The 17825-nt window shown below is 47.9% G+C and overlaps 1 protein-coding gene across 1 annotated transcript in view; it reads left to right on the top strand.

Moving 5' to 3' along the window:
- Positions 1-15585, top strand: part of SerT (Serotonin transporter) — a 429862-nt gene extending 414277 nt beyond the window's left edge. Inside the window, exon 15 of the mRNA XM_077655629.1 lies at positions 13570-15585. Coding sequence (XP_077511755.1) covers positions 13570-13638 — 69 coding nt within the window. The 3' untranslated portion in view covers positions 13639-15585. The remainder of the gene's footprint in view (positions 1-13569) is intronic.
- The last annotated feature ends 2240 nt before the right edge of the window (positions 15586-17825 follow it).

Raw genomic sequence — 17825 nt, 5'->3', positions numbered from 1 at the left:
GCTTCCGAACGACTGTTCTCACGCTCCAGCCGGACACGTCTTCCGGGAAGTCCGAATGGGCGAGACGCCGGCGAGCAGGCATAGTTGAAGGGGTGAGTCACCCCTGCTCGGTGCTGGCGGTCGCCAACTGCCTCCGGGCCGCACGATCTTCCAGGAACAAGGCTTACAAACGGCAGTGGAATCCTCCGTCTCGAATCCAATAAACCACGTGAGGACTGGCCGTGGGAAACAAGATGCCTATCGCCGGGCAGGGACCCCGGTTGTAGGTGTCCTGGCCGAATACGCAGCTGAATCAGACCGCCGGCTGTCGCCAGAAACCTTACAACGGCGATGATGCGCTGGAGAGACGGCTAGATGAGGCGTACTCCTCTCGGCCGAGGTGCTCGTCGATATCTTGCTGTCGTTGCCCTGGGCGCGTATTAGTGGGGCATCAACTGACAAGTCATGCAGGCCTCTTTCATTTCTAGGAGCAGTGCAGAATAATGTGGCTGACTTCGCCTGAATGAACGCAGGCTGGGCGGCGCTAATCGGGGGTCCTCCAGAGGTCGGCTTCTCTTGGGTGAGCTTGTAACTGAGTTGGGCGGGCGAGCGATTGGAATCTTTGCATGGTGTATACGGCTGCTGGCACTGAGCGGTTGGACGCCTTTGGCTCAGCACCGCGGCGGCGCAAGTCATGTCCAGGGGCTCTGTGGCCGCCGAAGCCGAGGTTCCAAATGCCTGTTGCACTTTTCACACCACATCCATGAGGGTCGCTGCTTAAGGCTGTGGGGGAGTTGGCACGAGTCGTGGTAGCTCCGCGCGGACGACTTCGCGGATATCTTCCCGCAAGTTGTGGCTGGTGGTGGTCGTCGTGTCCGGACGAACTGCAGAGATATAAGCAGGGCGGTTATACTGCCGAGTCCGACCGTCGAGGTTCTTCTCGATATTGCGGGATCCTTGCATGAATTCCTCAACAGCACGAGGCAGGCAGAGAGTTGTTTTTTTGGCGCCGCGCATTAAAAATTTAAATTTATTTTCCTCAGTCTTATCGGGATCAGTGAGGCGAAAGAGACGCTTCATTTGTTCGACGCGACTGCGTACGGGCTCGTTTGGAAGCTGGATCCTGGACTCGAGCAGTTATTCGGGTCTTTTTCTCCTCACGACACTGGCGAGCACTTTAAAACGTTCCTTCTTGAAAACCCCCATGTCGTTAGGGACGACTCGTGGTTTTCGTGACTCATGTGCATGCAAAGATCGACTGTAATAAACTTTGTGTCATGTATCTGCTCTGCGTCGTACACGTCATTCAAACACACAGAATACAATTCACGTATCCCTTAAATCACATAGCAATATTATGAATCACAAACCACAACTGGCTAAACAATGCAGAGCGAAAATAAAAAAAAAACACAAATCAATGACCAAGCAGTGCTAGCGCATGAAATTCGCATTCAACCTACTACGGCAAATCGACCGTCATTTTGTTTACAAAATAAGGAGTCTCACCGCACACGTTTAGCAACAAAGATAAGCAGTGCAAAAATGGCACCCAGTGTGCGAGATAACAAAAATGGGAGAGAAGAGCGGCGTCTCTGAAACTAACTAGCCTCCAATTAGCCTCCTTTGTCACCTTTTTCTACAATATGGCATTAAATTCCTAAATGTGCTTACAGTTAAAATCACGGCCTGCGAATACCTATTCTTTCTCTAGGCCATTTACCACCGATATGAGACACAACGGTGGAAGGATCAAGCCCGCTGTGTAACCTTCTCTTTTGAAAGAAATCATGGTCTCAGACAGCACCTAAAAACTAAAGGCTATATTTTTAAAGAATCCGGAAACAGGCGACGAAAATATGCAATAGAAGGCGAGCTTGAGGTAGTAGTTCAGGCAGTAAGATAAAAAAAATTTAAAACCAGTTTAGTTCTCTCAGCATAAGTCACTAATTAGGAATCCCTTCCTAGTTGATGCCTTTGTTTACCTTGCGGCCACTTCGCAGGCCAGTACTACTTTCAGAGCTATTCCTGTGAATTTCTGTTTAATCGCGTATTTTTTTACAATGAATGTCTCAATTAATTTCAACCAACTGCCAAATCTACTCATTTATGGCCGAACTTATTGGACCGAGATTTTTTAAATTTCTTTCTCCTATCTATACCTGACGTACCAAGAAAGACGCCCATGGAATGTTTGAACTGTGAATGCAGGTTCACTATGTCAGTATTGCACTGGCATTGCGTCCACAGTGACAATTTTCCTCCTCTGCAGGCTAGTTTTAAAAACGTAAAATCTGAATTGCCCTACAGGGTGATGTGGTCATGTCTCATGCTTAACGAAATCAGTCAAGATTTTTCGTCCAAGAAGGCGAGCTTTGCTTTACGGAAGCTTTGCGTGTGGCCGCCTTAGCGGCATGGCTCTAACAGCCACTGCTAGACTTTAGAATCCCTGAGCAATACCTGAACAGTATTTGGCTGCCATTTAACATAAAGGTGCCTAAAATGAATGATCTCGATCGCGATCAAGATGGCTGCCAGTTTGAAACTGCGGAGAAGCTCTTCGAACGCCACCTTTTCTGTGTCGACGTTTATTCATATCCTCGATAGCGTATGATCGCATATGATTGATAGAGAAAGAAATTTATAGCGAAGTAAATATTGTCTAGTGCCTTTGCAAATATGAAATGTCTCTTCCACGACTCAGTGATTTCTCGCGTGGTATTGTCACCGCACCTGTGCAGCACGCTCGTGTCACACAGTTCAGATGTGCATTTACAATCTTGGTAAAGAACACCCAGGCGGGCTGAAATCCATCTTATTTTAGTCAAACATCAGACGGACTTCAGGCCGTCAGGGTGTTCTCTGCCGACATTGTAAATGCCCACGTGAGCTGAGTAACCCAAATGTGCTGCGCATGTGTGGTGACAAAGTCATGCGAGAAATCATTAAGGGCGAAAAAAATTGCAAGCCTAAAAAGCGCTCTGTTAGCACTCCTTGCATACCTATTCTGGAAAAGAAGTGGCATTTGCTATCGGGAGCTGGGTGATCATAGTCTCCTGCTTGATTTGCCGATTTTTTTGTGTTTGTTTCATATTTACCTATGTGTACGATCAATAAATCTTCAGTTGTTAGTCAACGCCAGAAACTCGTCTTGCCTTTCGGTGTCTTTTGCTGTGTTCGCGCAGTTTTTATTCGTGATCAACAACCGACTAGGTCTAGATACGTTATCCTAACACATATCTTAATTCATACAAGAGAAGTATGAATTCATATCAGATTTCTTGGTAGGGAGACTTTCGCTTCGGAGCCAAACCCGGCACTGAACGCGAAAGGCACGAACCTGAACTCTAAATCAACCCTAAAAATTTCCTTTCCACGTCTTGCGAATTACCACGAGCAGCGACTGATCGATCACGCCCTAAGCTTTGCCGTTGTCATCCGGGTCTTGGACTAAGGGCTCCGACTAGAATAAGCACATAACATCTTGCTATATATATAGGTTTCCCGCTCATCCTTGTGTCATCTGTCAATATTGTGCAGACTGTCAAGCTGGTGTACGGGACGAGACGTCGTTTTTGCGCAACAACAGCCCATCATCTTAGTTCACACCGCTGCGCAAGTCTTTTTTGGAGTTCTGCAGTCGTTTTGAGCGCTCCACGCCACCCCATTGCGCCTGCCGTCAAGGCCTTTCGCAATCTTGTGTTGGCTACCATCACGACCTGGAGAGCTTCTCGAATGCGGTCTTGCGACGAGAAAGTCTCCCCCTTTCGCTGACGCGGCAGGTCGACGGACCTACTGTGCTGTCGATAACGTCGAGACGGCGAACTTCAGCGGTACAAATGATATCGCCGTCGCTTCTTTTGGCAGTATTGCCACGTCTACTTTAGCTACCGGCCAAGCAGCTTATCTCATATGCCGGACTGCACCCAACCAAGATGTCTGTGCTCTTATCTTGATTCCGAGGCGCCTACGACGGGCTAAGCGTAGGACCGATCGCCTTGGTCGCCTCGTCCAAGATTTTGGGGACCAGGTTGCGCGCCCTTGCAAACGATCATCCTCCAAGAGCACCGTTGTCCAATTTAAATCCAGCGAGCGCCTGAAGTTATGGAAAAACAGGCATGGCACTACGCCTAACTACAATCTATTTAATGGAGCTAACTTTGTGAAGAATAAACAGAATGCTGAAATGAACCTTGCTAACCCTCAGCAGGTAAGCCTGGACATGTTGCATTTTGCCACTACGCAACTATCGGGTGAACACATGAAGTATAGCGAAAGGCGCAAGGTTAAGCTGCATAAGGTGCAACGAGCCATGGAAGACAGAAGGCGTTAGGCAGCAAACGCGACTCAGTGATGTCATATAGCTGAGAACGAAATGAGGAACTGCACAAAGGAAAGCATTTAATGAGGAGAACCGATAACAATTGTTCAATAGGGAATAACGAAATGTCGTAAGGGCGTGTAAGCGCAGCACTAGGTGCCACAAAATCTCATTGGTTAGTCATATCAGGAATTCTGTTGGCGCAAGGATGTCACAGGTGGCGCAATACGTACAGTATGTCTTTTTAAGTTTCTACAAATAGTACACATAAACATGTCCTAATGTAGAATCTATGTTGTGACCTCTTAATCGGAGCTATCGTCACAGATGAATCGGAGGTCTTTTACAGAAGTCTTCCCCTATAATGGACAATGGTGGGCTGAAGAAGAAAATAACGATGATGATAATATTATAGTACACCCGCAGCAGCTCGCTTATTGGAATATGATGTAGCACCATAACCAACTATGCTCGAAAATTGGCCTGTCAGTGAAGTTATTAACAGCGAGCACGAAACCGAGAACACGCAGATTGTCACATATATTAAGGAGCCTAAATTAAATTTTAAAGGAAAAATGTGTGAAGAAGACGACGCGAATTAACCGAAGAATAAAGAACAGGAAGAAGAAGCATTCGGTGAGGTGGAGGGAGATTGGTAGAGAAGCATACGGTGAGGTAGAGAGAGATGATTGGTGGAGAAGAGAAGAAGACGACGACAAGGCATACGTGGACTAACACCGAGGCTATAAAAAATGGCCAGGCTTAGCTTGGTTAAGTCAAGAATGCGTTGCATATCTCGATGGAGTTCCGTGCTGCTCCGTTGACTCGATAGGCTATTGACTCGATCGCCATTGAAACTGCCCGTGTAGCAGCGCTCGATCGCCTTTGAGTCGATAGACTATCGGTTCGAGGGCCCTCGAAATGCCCGTGTGACAGGGGTATAAGACTGTCCCGGCGAAGGAGCCCAGCTCTTTTATACACATGCCGTGACGTCAATCATAGCGCAGCGCCCCTAGCGGGAGGAGCGGGAGTCAGGTGGTGGCTGCGGCCGCGAGCGACCGCGCCAGTTGGGGCCCAGCTTTTCCTCTGTGACGTCACGCGCCGGCGCAGCGCCCCTAGCGGCAGGAGCAGGAGTCAGGTGGTGGCTGCGGCCGCGCGCGAGCGCGCGAGTTGAGGCCCAGCTTTTTCTCCGTGACGTCACGCACCGGCGCAGCGCCCCTAGCGGGAGGAGCGGGAGTCAGGTGGTGGCTGCGGTCGCGCGCGAGCGCGCGAGTTAGGGCCCAGCTTTTCCTCCGGCTGTCGTGACGTCACGTCACGTGGTTGCGCTAAAGGTCAATGGTGGCTGCCCGGCCGCGCCCGTGGGCTGAACTGAGTGATTGCAATATGCAACGCATAAAAGGGCGAGTGAGAGCAAGGCCCGGGGGGGAACAGAAGAGAAGCGGAGGCTCCGGCGGGTCAGGGACACTTCGGCTGGAAGAGAGCGACGCCGGCTACTGCTCCGGTGAGCTCGCGTTCTACGGCAACGCATCGTGGACTTCTGCCTGCCGCGCCTGAGCCCGTTCCGGGGAGTCAACAGAGGACGCTACCAGCTGCTGCCGCCAGCGACGCCAGCTCAAGCACGGCGAACGCCGCCTCGACGCCGCCTACTGGATCCATACAACGCCGCAGCCACACCGAACCAACCACGAGCACGAACGCCGACCGCTAATAGTAGAACACTAGTAGTAGACGCTAGTAGCAGTGTGCCCGGGTCGTGCGTATTTATAGTCTTTGTGTTTTGTGTTTGCTTTGTTAGTTTTGTGTTCTTGTGTGTGTGCCACGTAGGGTGTATTAAATGTGCGTTTGTGTGGTGACACCCGTCGCCTAGTCCATTCTTTCAGTCCGAGTGTTCTCCGGAGAGATCCGTGACAAAGTGGCGAGCTTGTGACAGGATACATTTCCTTTTTCTTTTTTGCTTTGTCTCGGATTTTTTCGATCTCTCGACGGCAGAAAGTATGGACTTGGAAAAAACGTTTGAACTGGCGCTCAAGCTATGGGTAAGCAAGGAAGAGGCGATGCGTCTCTATGACGAGGAGGGAAAGAGGAAGAAAGAGGAGGCAGATAGGCAGAGTGAGGAAAGGGCGCTAGCACGCGCAGACGCTCGTGAAGCAGAAGAACGCGAGGCGAAAAGGGCTCGCGAGGCAGAAGAGCGAGAAGCTAGAAGAGCCCGCGAGGCAGAAGAACAGGAAAAAAGAAGGGTAGAACGGGAGAAGGAGTCTATTTTGTGGAAACAGGCGCACGTCGCGGGAGGATATGAGGAGATCCCGGAATATGATCAGCGTTCCTTAGCGGGAACAGAATCTCCTAGACCGGTCAGAGTTTGCCCAAGGAAGCTGATGGCTCCTTTTGATGACAAGAGAGATGATTTGGATGCATATCTGCAACGATTCGAGCGGATAGCTTTGGGGCAAGGCTAGGAGCGCAGTGAATGAGCCACGGCATTGAGCATGTGTTTAGTCGGAGAGGCGCTGAATGTTTTTGGAAGGATGCCTGCTGCTGATTCCATGGACTACGAGAAAGTGAAATAGGCACTGCTCCAAAGATTCAGGCTTACGGCAGAGGGTTTTCGTGAGAGATTTCGCACCGCGAAACCTGAGGATTCGGAAACCGCGAAGCTGACGGCCTGCAGGCTGAACAACTATTTTGACAGGTGGCTTGATATGTCAAACACAGAAAAGAGTTTTGAAGGGGTGCGTGACAAGCTGGTCACAGAGCAATTTTTAGCGTGCTGCAGCTCAAAGCTAACGCTATTCCTGAAAGAAAGAAAGTTGTGTTCATTGGAAGAGTTCGCATACATTGCAGACCAATTCCTCGAGGCTTTTGAGTAAGAATTTTGAGTAAGACAAAGGAGGAAACCCAATCGACCCTAGAGACAGATGCGGCAAAACCAAGAGCATATGGCAGTGCATCTAAAGCGCAAGTAAGGTGTTTTCTGTGCGGCAAGGTGGGACACCGTGCAGCTAACTGTCGGACTAGTTGCGCTGCCCAAAAAACACAGGTTGTGTCAAGGTTGTAAGAGGAGGGGTCATACTCTGGATGAGTGCTGATACAGAACGCAGGACCGAGCTGCATGCGTTGTCGACTCAAGGGTACAACTTGTCACGACATCCGAAGTTCCACAGCTGAACGGAGAGCAAACGCCGCTGGAAAATGAGGCAGTGAGTGGAACACCCAAGTCGAAAGCAGCAATGCCAGTGGTGGTTGGGCAAATAGGGGACCGTCCTATACTGGCGCTTAGAGACAGCGGAGCTAACACAGTCTTGGTTCGTAGAAGCCTGGTGAAGGTCGAGGATCTTACAGGGGAAGCGTCGGCCGCCACTCTTGTAGATAGCACATTGAGGTACCTTCCTGAATCCAGGATCCTAGTCTCCACGCCATATTATACTGGGCAGGTAGTGGCAAAATGCGTAGATCAACCCATCTACGATCTCATCTTGGGTAGCATTACGGGTGCAAGAGGTGTCGAAGACCCCGATCCCGAGTGGAGGATGCTCGACGGTAAAGAACATTCAAAGGAGGAAAGGCCTGCGACAGCTCAGACGGGTGCAGTAAGTTTCTCGTCGGCAGTGGAGACAAGAGCTCAAGCGACAGCCCGAGCAACGAAGCGTCCGCTCTCTGCTCCTGTTGCGATGTGCCTGAGCGTAACACCGGGCGAAATTGCAAATAGGCAAAAAGAAGACCCGAGCCTGAAGACCTGCTTTTCGAAAGAGTCGGGGAAAAGGTGAAAAGAAAGAAGATTCGGACGTCATTCGAGTATCTATTGGTAAATGGTCTTTTGCACAGGGAATGCACATTTAGTTCAGGAAGGCGGGTCCAACAGCTGGTGTTACCGAGAGATATGCGAGAGACAGTGCTACGCTTAGGACATGGCGCCATTATGGCCGGACACAAGGGTGTTCAAAAGACGGTGTCTGGGATCACCGAGGAGTTCTTTTGGCCGGGTGTTCAGAGCGACGTTAAGCGCTGTGTGCGCTCATGTGATGTGTGCCAGCGCACAGTTCCGAAGGGAAGAGTTGGTCGCGTACCTCTGGGAAAGATGCCAGCCATCGACCTACCGTTTCAGCGAGTTGCAATTGACATTGTGGGGCCAATCTCTCCAGTATCCGCCAAAGGCAATAGATATGTGCTTACTCTAGTTGACGTGGCCACTCGTTATCCTGACGCTATTCCACCGAGAACTATTGACAGTATCCAAGTGGCGGAGGGTCTTGTGGAAATGTTTCGCGTTATGGGTTCCCGAGGGAAATTTTGAGTGACCGGGGCTCGAACTTCACATCGGAGCTAATGAAGGAGGTTAACCGCCTTTTGTCAGTAAGACAGTTACTGACGACGCCTTACCATCCCATGTGTAATCGGCTTGTAGAGCGGTTCAACGGCACTCTCAAAAATATGATCAAGAAAATGTGCCAGAAGAGACCTACTGATTGGGATAGATATCTCCCAGGTCTTTTGTTCGCTTACCGCGAAGTACCACAAACGAGTCTTGGTTTATCACCCTTTGAGATGCTATATGGGAGAACCGTTAGAAGTCCACTTACAATACTCAAGGAGCTGTGGGCTAATAAGGAGATTACGTGAGATCTCAAGACCACATACACATACGTGTTTGAGTTGCGGCATAGGTTAAAGGAAACATGCAGGCTTGCACATCAAAGCATGGAAAAGGCGCGTGAACGCCACAAGGGATGCTATGAAAAGAAAGCCATTCACAGAAATCTGATTCCGGGCGACAGGGTTCTTGTGTTGCTACCCATGGACCGTGATAAGTTAATGATGCAATGAAAGGGCCCATAACTTGTGACACGGAAGAAAAAGGATATCGATTATGAGGTATTGATAGATGGCATTAAGAGGGTTTTACATGTTAATATGTTGAACAAATATGAAGAAAGAGGTCCCGTGCGGCGGTACGCCCCCAGGGCAACTTGTTCGGTAGTGGCCGAGGAAACAGGCAATGCTGCCGTGGTGTCCGCCTTCAGTGGGAAGAAAAACGCAGGAGGGGATGAGGTAGTGAAGAAGCCCAATTTGAATGCAGACAGAGGATTACAGCTCTACTCCAAATCAAGGGGAAGACGTTTTGGGATGGGCCAAGCCAAACTGATGTCATATGTTACAAATTAGACTTGTTTAGAGATAGAGCGAACTCGTCAGCTCTGGGTGTCTCTGGGATATATCTTGTTGTTGTTGTGTTAATGTATATCTTGGATTTATCTTGTTGTTGTTGTTGCTGTTGTTGGTGTTATGTGATTATACAAGGGAGTGTGTTGTGGACACGAACATGTTTATTAAGGACTCTGTACGGACAGCGGCAGTGGTGTGCTAGTGTTCTGAAAACGCAGTTTGGTGTGCTGGACATCTTCGGTGTGGTGTGTGCTGAGTCCAGAATAACCACAGAAGATAGTCGGCTGGCTGGATGACTTGAAGATGAGGATGACGTGAGCAGTTTTTCATGGAAAAACTCTTGAGAGGGGGCGCTTGTCACATATATTAAGGAGCCTAAATTAAATTTTAAAGGAAACAGGCGTGAAGAAGACGATGCGAATTAACCGAAGAATAAAGAAGAGGAAGAAGAAGCATTCGGTGAGGTGGAGGGAGATGATTGGTGGAGAAGCATTCGGAGAGGTGGAGAGAGATGATTGGTGGAGAAGAGAAGAAGACGACGACAAGGCATACGTGGACTAACACCGAGGCTATGAAAGGGCGAGTGAGAGCAAGGACCGTGGGGAACAGCAGAGAAGCGGAGGCTCCGGCGGGTCAGGGACACTTCGGATGGAAGAGAGTGACACCGGCTACTGCTCCGGTGAGCTCGCGTTCTACGGCAGCGCATCGTGGACTTCCTCCTGCCGTGCCTGAGCCCGTTCCGGGGAGTCATCAGAGGACGCTACCAGCTGCTACGGCCAGGGGTGTCTCCAGCGCTGTTGCCACCCATCCGGGTGGTGCCCCCAACGCCAACAACACCGGCATCACCTCCACGGGCGCTTGCACGTGGAGCTTGTACGACGCAGCCAGCGACGCCAGCCCAAGCGCGTCGAACGCCGCCAAAGACGCCAGCTCAAGCACGGCGAACGCCGCCTCGACGCCGCCTACTGGATCCATACAACGCCGCAGCCACACCGAACCAACCGTGAGCACGAACGCCGACCGCTAATAGTAGAACACTAGTAGTAGACGCTAGTAGCAGTGTGCCCGGGTCGTGTGTATTTATAGTCTTTGTGTTTTGTGTTAGTTTTGTGTTCTAGTGTGTGCCACGTAGGGTGTATTAAATGTGCGCTTGTGTGGGTACACCCGTCGCCTAGCCCATTCTTTCAGTCCGAGTGTTCTCCGGAGAGATCCATGACACAGATGCACCTGGCCGAACCGGGCTCAAATTATAGTTGATGTCAAGTCAAATGTGCACCGTGTTTTTGCATGTTCTTGCAATTAAAGCCCTTGAATGCACCGTCAGTGAAGGACTCAACGTAAAAAGTAACCAAAAATTGGCTGGTGATTTAACATTGCTAAGCACAATATATTGTGCGAGAGCACAGTTTTTTGAAAGCAGACACTACCGCCACTTACCTAAAAGCGCGATTGATGTGTTTACTGACCCAGGGAGCCGGCTATGTGCGTTTTTCACTTTCACAGACCTCCGATTCTTCTGTGATCTTCAATGCGAATTGGCCGAATGTACGGCCGGCGGCCAATACTGCAGTGCCCCATTTATAGAGGGATGTTGTCAACGCCACGGTGTTTTGCTCTAGTGCCATATCTGCCGCAACTGTGTCCACGCCAACGCACGCAGCGCACATCTCTGTCACTACCGCCACATAGCTTAAAGGGCGAATATTAGCTTGATAGGAGTATTGGTTGAAGAAGACGATAATCTGGAATGCACACCGCGAGGATGTGTTGGAGTTTAACACGACGAGTGATCGGCTGCGGCTGTAGCCTAGTGCAATAACCAAAAAAAAAGTGGCGGTAGCCTAGTTTTTCGTGCAGTGGCCAGCGAAGCTACTTGTTCGCGCTGGCGCGGGTTCAAATTGCAGTCGCGGGAATATTTTTACTCCTTTATTTATGGTTTGCATAAGGTCACACTCTGGGTCAAGCTTCACACTTACCGGTGAGCCGTTTTTTCTCCTCTTGAAGTAGCTCCTTTCGCATTCAAAATGGATCTTTTATTAAGACGCCTTGTCACGTGAATGTAATTTGTTTGCACTTACCTGAATACATTAGATACATCACTTACTTTCAAGATTTTCTTGTGAAGCATACTTACAGTAATTCATTTGTGCGCCTGCTAAATTTTTATTATTTCATTGTCTGCTACTCGCCGTGGTGGCTAAGTGGTTAGGGCGCTCAGCAACTGATTCGGAGTATCCGGGTTCGAACGCGACCGCGGCGGCAGCGTTTCGATGGAGGCGAAACACAAAGGCGCGCTTGTGCTGTGGGATGTCACTCGACGTTAAAGATCCCCAAGTGGTTGAAAGTATTCCGGAGACCTCCACCACGGCATCTTTCTTCCTTTCTTCCCTCAGTCCATCCTTTATCCCTTCCCTTACGGCGCAGTTCAGGTGTCCGCCGAGATATGAGACAGATACTGCGCCATTTCCTCTCCCCAGAAAGCAACACCCTCAATACCTATTAACCTGGCCGTCACCTGCAGACTTGGCTTGCACTTATTCTCTCGTGCGGCCGTAAACCTTCATACTAAAACGTCCTGTGCGTCCGGTATAATTTTTTCCTGAAAGCATCCGACCGCCGTGTGGACTTTTGTCTTCTGTGCATCTTTATCGATGTTTGTTTTCACTGTTAGTGAACTGCCAAGAGCAATCAAGGTCTAGTACAGTTAAAAAAGGACGAAAACATGGCATCCGGGAAATCAGCGGGACTGGCGCGAACTTCTAAGTACTTTACTTGAAAGACTGACTGTATACAAGAAAGCATGCGCTAAAACAAAAACGGTCATGTCATGCGCCTCATGCTTTGCTCTCGAATACTTCATACCTCCCATGCTAAAGCATCTCCGATATTTCTGACTCGCCCTGTCTCAAGCGCACACGTTCTACGTTGCTTTCAGTCTAAGTGGCGTCTGTCACGTTAACGGTTTTTCATGATGACAACCTAAAATTTGGATTTATTGTAAAGTATCCACTTGTACACGATAGCCTATACAGCTCGTTAGGTCGGAAAGCCTTCGGTGTAGTCGGCGCCGCGTGTCGGAAGTAATCGGCTGCGGCTTAAAAAATGGCATCATGGTAATTTTGGTTCTAGCGATTGATTATTGATTGGTGTGTGATATTCGGTGACGAGTTAGTGAAATCATTGCAATTAATTTATTGATTATTTTATTTAAGAAGTGAGAAATGACAAAAATTGGACAAAGGGGGTCGAAAGGTGTCAAAATGCTCAGAATTAAAACCCAGTGTTTATGACGGTAATTAAAATTCTAGAATGTGTAATTAATCAATTAATTCTTTTAAACAATACAAAATATGAAAAATGCGTTGAATGGTGTCAAATTGCTCAGAATGGAAAACTGAACCCGCTGCGCTATCGCGTCATACCCTTAAGGCGGAGTTAAATGTCCTCTCCATTTTTTTTATTCATGGCCATCAGTTCACGTTGTCACTAAGCCCTCGTTTTCGAGACAGTGACATTTTAATGATTACAACAGAGGGTTGCGTAGTAGCTAACCTGGCATGCAACTCGAGATGAGGGTGAGAATCAAAGGATTACTTACAATAAGCAGTGATTATTTCTCACGGTGCTTCGGTTTCTGGCCTGTAGTACTAAGTACAACAGCGACATCTGTAACAAAAAAAAAAATTCTTAGTGTAAGCCATCATTATCCGGGTGCCGAACTCGTCCCATGATCTGTCGCGTTTTATCACCTGACCAGCCAGTGAAAACGACTGCTGAACTCCATTTCAGTTCACAGGAAATAACAACCACAAGAAAGCGAAATAAATAGGCCACACAGAACGACGTAAAGTGGCATACAATGCAAGACTTCCCATGAGTAGTAACCGAGGTTGCCACAAAGTACGGAGAGGTTCGACTTCACTGTAGGCCTTAGGCGTTAGCAAAAGTCATGTAGCAGCACGACGGCAACCCTGCTGAGTTGAGAATGTTAAGTAGCAGGGCATAGAAATATGTAAATTACTTTTCCTGAAGGACATAGCCCAGGAGCTGTGTCAGGGAAAAGAAAACTACTTCATTGACATGTCCCAACACTGTTCTCTCTTTTCCAGCGGCTCATCATCTGCCTCCGCCCGCACAGCGTGGAGGCCCGCAAGCTGAGACAAGGGGTCCCCGTCTAGTCCTCGCCTGGACCGCGACTTTTTTTACCCCCCTCAAGTGCGCAGCTCTGTACCTGCAGTAGAATGGCGGCCGGTCATGTGTTGTGACTGTCACGCCCGCCCTTGGACGAACTCGCTCTGCATGAAACATGGCAACGCCGCTTTCACTTAGCACACTGCTCAAGAGATCGCGGGTGCAAGGCGTAATGCGAGTGCTGTCTGCATATTTGGATGACGGGATTATCCTTGCGGTTTTCGGCATCGATGTACCCGTCGGCAGTTGCGTAAACTCTAAATGCTGTCCCGTGCTCAGGTTGTGTTTTGCTGCTCTTACGTCGTTTTTTTGCTTTTGCAGTTCGTGGCCGTAACACCGCCCCGTTCCGTCGGATGCGGCCTTGTTATTATATTAGCCTGAAGAGTCTGTCAACCTGGACCCGCTTTAAGCGCAGCTTTTGTGGTCTCTCTTACACAGTGGCACTTGCATTTTGCTTGGAGCTGGCTCAGCAGATAATCTCGACAGTATATCTGTTACGCAGCCTATCTTTTTAATGTATTATGTCTGAAGTGCATTGTCAACTCCGTGTCGAAGTTCGTTATTCTGGAGCAAGCAGCAGGTCGTGCTGCAAGCATTTTTTGTTGTTGCTGTTGCATGTGCAAATTACTTGACTGTGCTCGCTGTTACCCGCTCTGCTTTCAGCGCTGCTACATCCACCAGTATCTCGTGTATGCTTTTAACATGCTCACAGAGCTCCGTAATGTTTCGTGAAACTCGAGACCTGGTGATAAAAACAGCATCGGAGATCACGGAATCCGAACACAGTGCTTTGGCCAGCAGGTTACCTGCGAACCGGCTCTAGGGCTGAGCTCAGCCCTCTTGCCAGGAGCATCGTTAGTTAAGAGCCATAAATTCGAGCACCAAAATCTTACGAATTGTTCTGAACGCAACTAAAACACCCTCACAGTGTTTCAGAAACGGAATGAGGACACTGGCACGATGAAATGTATGCCACCAGGGCGTACCATTTTCCCTGCTGTACGTAGTTCCTCTTATGGCTGAACGTTTGTGGCTTAGCAGAGGGGCCTATCGTCGCAACTCGACCTAAAAAAACACAAGGTCGATGGATCATTCAGGTTGTGCGCTCATCTACACGCGCCGTAACTAGACGCCGGGGTGAGGGAAATGACTCAGAGCAAGGAAAAAGTATATCCCCTCGCCGAAGGCATTTTTGAACGACCAGACCGAAGGAACATCACCATATCTGCACAACAGCCGGAGACATTACCATCAACAGACTACCAGGACAAACCCACGCAGAACTGAATACCAACCCGCACCAGAACTCTCACCCCTCCGCGTGCCCTCACACCCCTGTATGTCCTTCTGCAATGGGTCCTCGGTGGTCAGGGAATATAAAGGAACGAAGGGGTTTCGCCCGAGCTCGTGGCAGGTCCCAAACCAAACTTATCACTTCTACAGAAGATGACAACGAGAAGAACGAGTGGGGCATTCACCACACTCATATGCATATTCACATTTAGAAAACATAGAGGCGGAAGTAACTACATCCCTTCCACCGCCTCGTTCCCGACATTTAACTCTCCACGAATGAGGTTACTTCAAACAAGATTAAATCAGTTCCCTACCTCCAGAGTTATTGTCCCGCTACATGCTTAACCGGCCTGGCCATACCACTATCAGGTACTGCCGCCTACCCGCCTCATACTGTGCATACAGGTTCTGTGAACGCGCTGTTCGTCACACCACTGCTTCCAACGCTAACTCCGACCTCGCACGTGTCCTCTGTATTTCGGGCAGAGCTGAGCTGATTTTCATCTGCTGCGCAACACCCAACACTGTAGCCGCTTCCGGTGGCCCACGTCACTCATATGTGCGCCGAGCTCCAGCCTCAACCCATCCACTTGTGGCAGCGATTCGCATCTGAGACGCACAATAAAGTTTTCTCTCTGACTTGCTACCTCTACGGCACGGAAACAGATTCAGTGAGACCGCGCGCGCCCACTCTACTCTCACCGTACTTCTCTGAGTGGTTCAAAGCATTCTGGGCCCACAGTCGGTGGATGTCTTTTGTTGAGGGAGTGAAAGTGGAACAGCGGACAAATGGAATGACTCAATAAGATGCGTACATATTTTTGACGTTACGGCTCTTCTGAAGACAAAATGCAAAGACGTTCTTTCGTGCAATGAGATGGCATTGAGCAATAAGGAACTCCAGGTGGGCTGCTTTAATCTAGAATCCACAGTACGAAATGCCTCTACCCATATAAATTGCTCATTGGCATCCAGCCAAGCGCAGCCATTTGGCTGCAAAGGAGACAAACAGCTTTCTCAGAAACCTGAGTGCTATCTATCACTACGGAGAAAGCTTTATAGCTGTCCTTTGCAGCCGTAAGGCTGCGCTTGGGTGGATGCCAATGAGTATATACTCATTTATTACATATTTACTCCACCAGGGGGATTCCCCTAAAACATTTGACTATCAAATCAAATCAAAGTTTATTTTCCATCTAGCACTACAGATGGAGGAATCGTAGAAAAAAGCTGCCCTTGGGCAGCTTGACGAGTCTACAATCCTAATTATTGACAGGGAGGCAACACAAGAGTTTATACAATTTAAAAAAAAAAACAAGGACATCAAGGAAGCACCGGAGAATACACGAAACAGCAATATGTATACATAATGAACCTAAACAATGTTATTCAAAAACAAATTATGTAGTTCACGACGTGAAAAAGAAAACAAATCGAGGTTAATGTGGATATACCTATTTAGAAGAGATGGAAGTGTGTACTGAAGGCATTCCCTACCAAGATTTAGCCGAGCTGTTGGCACTGTCCATTCTTCGCCACGTCTTTTTGTATAGACTGATTCTTTTTTCCTTAGTTCTGCTAAATTTTTAGGATTTGTTACATTATTCTTGATTTCTGTTTTAAAAGTAACACTGAGGCGATATTTATAAAGATTATGTGCTTTAATAACTCTGGAATGACAAAAGAAAGCTGCACTTGGATGTCGGAACGGTAAATTATATGCATTTCGGAGATATCTTTTTTGCATTAAATGAATACGTTCAAGGTTAGTGAATGTTGTAGTGCCCCACACCAACTGGCAATAGTTTAAATGCGAGTTGAATATTGAATTGTATACCAGCATCTTAGTTTTTGTGGGAAGTATGTATTTTAGACCGCCTATAACACCAGTGATTTGAGCTATTTTTTTCAAGATATATTTGACATGATAATCCCATGACATACTGGCAGAAAATATGACCCCAAGGCATTTAAACTGCTCAACAATTTCTACATCCCGCGAGTTTAATATAATATTATCGTGCGGTGGGATAACTTTATTTTTCGGCCTAAATATGACAGCTTTGGCCTTACTCTCGTTTATTTGCATCAGGTTAACTGCAGACCAGACCTCAAGGGCTTTCATTGTGGCATTACATTGTTTGATAAGTTCATGAACATTTTCACCCGAAAAAAATACGCTCGTATCATCAGCATAGATGAAAAACTGTGTATTATCGCTAATGTTGACAATATCGTTTAGGTAAATATTGAAGAGTAGAGGCCCTAGCGTACTGCCTTGGGGGACACCGCAGAAGAGCGGCTTCGGTTCAGACCGTATACCATTTATGTACACCACTTGCTGTCTAAACGACAAATAAGAACTTAACAATGAGAGTGCTTTTCCTCGGATACCATAGTAGTGTAATTTGTTTAGTAAGATTTTATGATTTACCAGGTCAAAAGCCTTTGAGAAACCCACAAATACACCAATGACAATAGCTTTGTTTTCAAGTTGCTTTATTATATATTCCTTTTGTTGGAGTAATGCAAGTTCAGTTGATTTGCTTTTGCAGACGCCAAACTGAAATGGTGTTAGCAAGTCAAATTTATGGATAAAATTTGACATTCTTAGATGGAGCATTTTCTCAAATGCTTTTGAAAACACTGGCAAAATAGAGATTGGTCTGTAGTTGGCGAGGGCGTTGCGATCTCCTTTTTTGTAAAGAACAACAACTTTTGCTAATTGCATTTTTTCCGGAAAAACTGCAGTTTCTAAACAGATGTTAAAGATGTGAGCAAGTATGGGAGCAATTATGTCAACTACATGCTTGACTGGCCGTATTTGGATATCATCAATATCACAGCTACTGCTATTGTTAAGATTTAGTATCACCGA

The sequence above is a fragment of the Amblyomma americanum genome, chromosome 2, assembly GCF_052857255.1.
Source record: "Amblyomma americanum isolate KBUSLIRL-KWMA chromosome 2, ASM5285725v1, whole genome shotgun sequence".
In the NCBI taxonomy this organism is placed as follows: domain Eukaryota; kingdom Metazoa; phylum Arthropoda; class Arachnida; order Ixodida; family Ixodidae; genus Amblyomma; species Amblyomma americanum.
The sequence above is the reverse complement of the archived record's forward strand: the minus strand, read 5'-3'. Positions and strand labels throughout refer to the sequence as shown.